Raw genomic sequence first — 5,747 nt, 5'->3', positions numbered from 1 at the left:
TACCCTGTTCACAGGTGGGTATTGGAAAAGATGATGCAAATAGTGTGGGCTGAACTAGCATAACCTCATTCTCACACCTTCCCCTTAGGCGCATTGCAGATGGAGGCGACCAGAAAAACATAAGCTCACATTGACAGGCATGAAGTTTCCTGATGGCATGTTTCCTCTTCCTAGACCCTCTCTCTACTTCTTTGCTTCTTAGGAGTGTGTGTGTGTGTGTGTGTGTGTGTGTGTGTGTGTGTGTGTGTATGAGTGTGTGTGTGAGTGTGTGCATGTCTGTACATGTGTGAGAGAGAGAGACAGAGTGTCATATGTAGAGAGAAGATATGTGTGGAATATGTGTGAATACACACATGGCTGTGTGTGCTACAGCACACACATGGAGGTCAGAGGTCATCTTTGGGTGTTGCTCCTTGTCTTCCACTTGAGACAGGGTTTCACGGCCACTGTATTTATAGGATAGTGGTCTGTGAGCTCTTAGGAACTCTCCTGACTCTACCTCCCATCTTGCTGTATGAGTTTCACGGCCACTGTATTTGTAGGATAGTGGTCTGTGAGCTCTTAGGAACTCTCCTGACTCTACCTCCCATCTTGCTGTATGAGTGCTGGGATCACAGGTGTGCATACAAATGATTCTGACATTACATGGTTTTGAGGACTCGAACTCGGGTCTGCAAGCTTTCACAGAACAACCTTGCTGCTTTCTTCCGGTGGAAGATGATAATGGTACCTTCTATTATAGTAGCCATTTTGCAAACTATGAAGAAAAAGTCAAAAACATGAGCTGCAAATCAGGGCCATCAGGTGTTTCCTTTAGAATTTTGTTATATGAGAAAAGCAATCCCTCCACACTTCATTCATTTCAATCACTAAGGTCAGCTGTCTGGTACTCGCATCCCAAATACTCCTATTGGTGGGTATACTGGAGCCTCTGGAGCCACTTTTAGCCATAGATTAAGTATCAAAGGCAAGAGAAGCTGTTTCTTAGAGTCCTGGACCCAGCAGTTTTGGGATCTCCATCAATTCTGCGACCCGAAGATGAAGACCACATTATTCTACTGCCCATAGGAGCCTCACAATCAGATATTAAAATTTAGGCCATGGTTGAACAAAGATTTATTTCATGTTTGATTCCCTAATGGTTCAATTAATATGGATTGATTTTTATTCCATCCTCAGCTGACCTCAGGAATGGCTGCTGCTATTTTCCCCCTTTCCTTGGGAGATGAGTTCATTAAGTGCATCTTCATTTATGTTGTGTGCTTTAGCATACTCATCCTGGCATTAACTTCTATTCCTTTTACTTCTTCGCAGATCTGATCTCACAAACCTCCAACCTTTACCAGAGATTTTATTAAATGAAAACTGTAGTTCTTAAATCAAGTGTGGTCACAAAGAACTCTCCTTGTGTTAGCTAGAGAACAGAACTGTGATAACTGTGGCCTGAATTCCAACCCTCCTGCTGAAGGCAGAGCTACAAGCACATGGCAGAGCCGCTAGTCTCCCAGGTGTATATGGTTGCTGCAAAGAGGGAAGGCCTGAGTTCGATCCCTGGGACCCAAATGGCAGGTGGGAATTGTCTATCAGTTATTCTGAGACATCCATACATGTGAAGTTAAAATTTTGAAAAGGAAATAAATTTAAGTTTTCTCTGGGCAGAGAGGTTTGGGTCAGTGTCCCAATGGCGTTGGTGTGAACAGCATGACAACTTAACCTGCTCTTCTGTCCCTGTGACTGGTGTCCTGTGACTGCTTCCTTCTTTACAGGAAGCTGGCCTGCACCCACATCTGACAACGGCCCTTTTCCTGTCAGATGCTTCGCCTAAACTCTCAATGTCTGTGGTTCTAAAGAAACTAATTTCATCGTCAGCCTGGGTAGTCATAGGACTCAGGCCTGGCCAATCAGAACATCACACTACCTTGGACACAGTGATTGGCTCAACAATAGCCACGTGACTAGTGTGGGCAATGGAGCTGAAGATACTCAGTGATAGGACTTCCTGTGAGGCTGACTGGGGCTGAATATCTTCTTCTCACAGGGGGCCTGGGAGGAAGAGTGGGCTGATGCTGCCTGGGCTTCTGCTCCTGAACCAGGACAAGATGAGATGGTGAGCTCCTGAGAGCCTACTGTGAACAGAGGCCACAAAAGAAAATAGAGAGAGGTGGGCAGGAAGAGAAGGGAGAGAGATTTGAAGGAAAATTGAGCCAAGATCAACCTGTGTTAGGGGTGACCCTGCAGGGACACTACTTGTGGGAGGGGGTGAGAAGGCATGGAGTCAACCACATAGGCTCTGGAAGTCAGGTGACTATGAAAAGCCAAACCCTTTATTGATGGTACGGGCAGGCCTCTCATAGCCCATCCCAAGGTCCCATTGCTCAGGTGGCCAATTCTTCTGTGTTGTTCTTCCTTCACTGGCATCTCTGGTCATTTGTCCATTAGTCAGCTGTCTCTGAAAATAGCGGCAGGCCTTGGATTGGCTCAGGGATGAAGTTCCTTCCATGCATGCTCCTGTGGGCTGGTTTTGGCAGGACGGCTGAGGCTTGGGTAGGCTGGTTGACAGTTTCTCCTACAAGCTGGGACCAGAAGCTCCTCTCTTTTATGGCGAATCATTAATATGTATTGTCCAGATTAGGCTTTGCTCATTAGTTACTACTGAGTGTCCAGATATTTACATGAGGCATTAACAACAGAGGGAAAACTCCTAAATAATCTCTATTTAAGTTGAACTTCCTATGATAAACTAATAAAAAACATTTTCTTAACGATATATAAAAACAACAAATAACAGCCAAATTTAAAAAAAGTACATAACAAAAAACAGAACTAGTAAAACATGGGGGTTTAAACTGAAGCACAGGCTTGAATTCTGTATCCATTGTCCCTGTCAATCAGATTCAAGGACATGCATTGTTGCAGTTTTGCCGGAGGGTTGGAGAGGAAGAAGTGACCAAGGTGATGATCAGCATGAGGTGGGCATCTCAGTCACTACTGTGGCAGAGGGAGGTGTTTTAGATGTTGTGGGTAACGGTCCACAATGCACAACCGGAGCTGGGGAGGTGGTGGCTCAGTGGGCAGATGGGCCTTCTGTCCAGCCCTGGGTCAGGAAAGCAGTGCCGGGGCAGCAGTAAGCTTAAGAAGATATGGACAGGCAGCTCAGAACCTGTAGCTGGAGTATGGATGCAGGAGCCTCTTGCCCTGGGTTGCATGCAGGGCCACAACTGAGCTTCTGTCCTGGCTCCCTCCTGCAGCAGGCACTCCTTGCCAGGGCTGAAATTGTCCTATGCCACTTCCGTTTGCCCAGGTGGGGTGGGCAGGCAGCAGCAGCACAGTGCTCTCAGGGCACTGGAAATGCGTTTTTTCATGAGCTTCCAGCCCCGGAGTGGCCTGGTTCCAGAGGCTGCAGGTACAAGCTGGGGCTGGTCACTGGGCACTTCTGGCTCTCTGGATTCTTCCTCTTCGGTGAAGGCCATGTTCACCAGGCCTACGCAGTTGCCATTCAGAGGTGGATCAGGGGAGGAGGATTCATCTGCCAGGCTATCCAGTGACATCATGGTGACTGTGGTGTCCCCGTCCCCTGTAGCTGGGTTGATGGTTTCAGTGGCCAATGCGTCTCCTTCTGGGGCTGTGTTATCTGGATAGTGCAGCGCCTCTGGGCAGGTGTGTGTGTGGAGCAGGTGTGTGTGAGTGCTCTCCCCTCTGGACAGCAGAGCCGGTTGGCTGTGGCTCCTCTTCAAGGCACCAGGGACGCTAGTAGCGACTGCAGGGATGATGTGTTGCAGACTGCTATCCCCAGAGCTCACTTTAAATTTAAGGATGTTAATGGTAGCTGTTAGGTTTGACTGTGGGTCTTTTAGAGATGACACCACCTGCTCGCAGGTGTACCCGATGTTACACATGGTCTCCACAACCTTGGGGAGGATTTCCTTGGCAGGAGGTGTTACGTGTTCCTGAATACGGCCCAGCCAAGGTCGTTCCACAAGGCGAGATGATGTGAGCCTGAACCAAATGTAACCGGTGAGCAGTCTGGCCAACATGAGATAACACGGCCTGGAAAGATGGTATGGAATGCGGCACGGGGTGGTGGTGATCAGATGGTACAGAGCTTCGGGGGTCGATTCTACATAGGGCAAGTGTCCGGTGACCAGGACGTAGAAGACAATCCCTAAGCTCCACATATCCCCTGCCAGAGCGTCATACGGTGTTCCGGCCAAGATCTCTGGGGCCAAATATGGCAAGGAGCCCCACAGATCCTCCAGCATCTGGCCCTCTACGAGCTGAGTGGCCAACCCAAAATCACAAAGTTTGACTTTGCCACCTTCCCCCAGCAGGATGTTTTCTAATTTGATGTCGCGGTGCGCGATCAGTCTTTGGTGCAGGAAGTGCACAGCAGAGGCCAACTGGTTGAATATAGGTCTAGCCTCCTCCTCGGTTAGACAGCCCACCTCATCGATCAACGTCACCAGATCTTTCCCTTCCAGATATTCCATGACCAGATAAGTGGTCCGCAGCGTGTTGATTGCGTGGAAGAACTGGATGATGTTCCTGTGATGTAAGGACTTATGGATGGCCACCTCAGAGTTGATGTATTCCTCCTCATTGTACTCTTTCTCGAGCACCTTGATGGCCACCTGCGTTTTTGTGGGAAGGTGCTGGGCAAGGATCACCTCCCCAAATGCACCACAACCTAGTGATGATAAAAATTTATAATTCTTCTTGAGGATGTCCTCTTCCCGGGGGCTGGCCATCATGGCTACCTCAAGTTCTCTGTATTTTGGGCAATTTCAGGGACACACGATGCTAGGGGAGAAATGATATAGTTTTAGAAATGGAAGTTTATAGGTATGAATTCTCTGTCTTGAAATCTGAGATAACACAAACAACCTAATGATGCCTTTAAGACCAAGAAGTACAAGAATAACCCAGAGGGCAATTGACATAAAGACACTGAACAAGAGCGTAGCAGCATCTGTTCAGATTCTGGGGAAGAGCCCATACTCAGAAACAGGGACCTCTGAACTTTTATGCTCTGTGGAAAGTAGCTACACATAGAGAAAATCTCATCTAAGAGACACAAAGTCCACAAAGAGAAATATGATATTTTCTTCTCCTGTGCGTTTGAGGAAGAGGACAGCTGAGCCTTTATCAAAGAAAGAGTATTAGTCACAGAGATGGAGTGGAGGAAGCGATAGAGCAGGAGAGTTTGGCCAAAATGCAGGCTAGGCATGGATGGGAAATTTATAATGAAATTGCTATTGTTAGTTTACAGTAACACGTGTTCCAGCTGAAGAAAATTGAAACCGCAGTTGAAAAAAGTAAAAAATAAATAAATTTTGAAACAGGAAATTGGGTGATAATGAAAAAATAGATACAACATTTATAAATCAAACCTAGGATATAAACTAATAGCATACATGTAAACATGGATTAGCAAAACTTAACCCTAAAACCAAAACCAATGAATTGGAAAGAACTCACTCTAACAAAGTCCAGTAGACTGGAGATTCTGTTATAGGCAATCTTTAGTAGACTTGTTTTGTAGAGTAGTGACTCCCAGATAAAGGACAGGAACCAGCGCAGGCAGTGCCTAAAACAGAATAGTTGTTAGCATACTTCATAATGCTTCCTTGTGATGTCACCCAAATGAGTAGACTAATCATGGCTTCCATAACTGACAGTGGTTTTGGCCAAGTTCTGTAACACAACTAGTGCCCTGAGTATTTTGCTCATGGCTGGCACCAAATCCCAGA

General features: G+C 46.7%; 1 protein-coding gene across 1 annotated transcript; it reads right to left on the bottom strand.

Moving 5' to 3' along the window:
- Positions 1 to 3,278: 3,278 nt before the first annotated feature.
- On the bottom strand, positions 3,279 to 4,745 carry LOC142854009 (sperm motility kinase-like). Its single transcript, XM_075979152.1, has one exon. It carries the CDS (start codon positions 4,743 to 4,745, stop codon positions 3,279 to 3,281), a length of 1,467 nt encoding a protein of 488 aa, XP_075835267.1.
- Between the last annotated feature and the right edge of the window lie 1,002 nt (positions 4,746 to 5,747).

This window comes from Microtus pennsylvanicus, chromosome 7 (assembly GCF_037038515.1).
Source record: "Microtus pennsylvanicus isolate mMicPen1 chromosome 7, mMicPen1.hap1, whole genome shotgun sequence".
Taxonomy (NCBI): domain Eukaryota; kingdom Metazoa; phylum Chordata; class Mammalia; order Rodentia; family Cricetidae; genus Microtus; species Microtus pennsylvanicus.
This window is presented reverse-complemented; position numbering and strand designations above follow the sequence as displayed.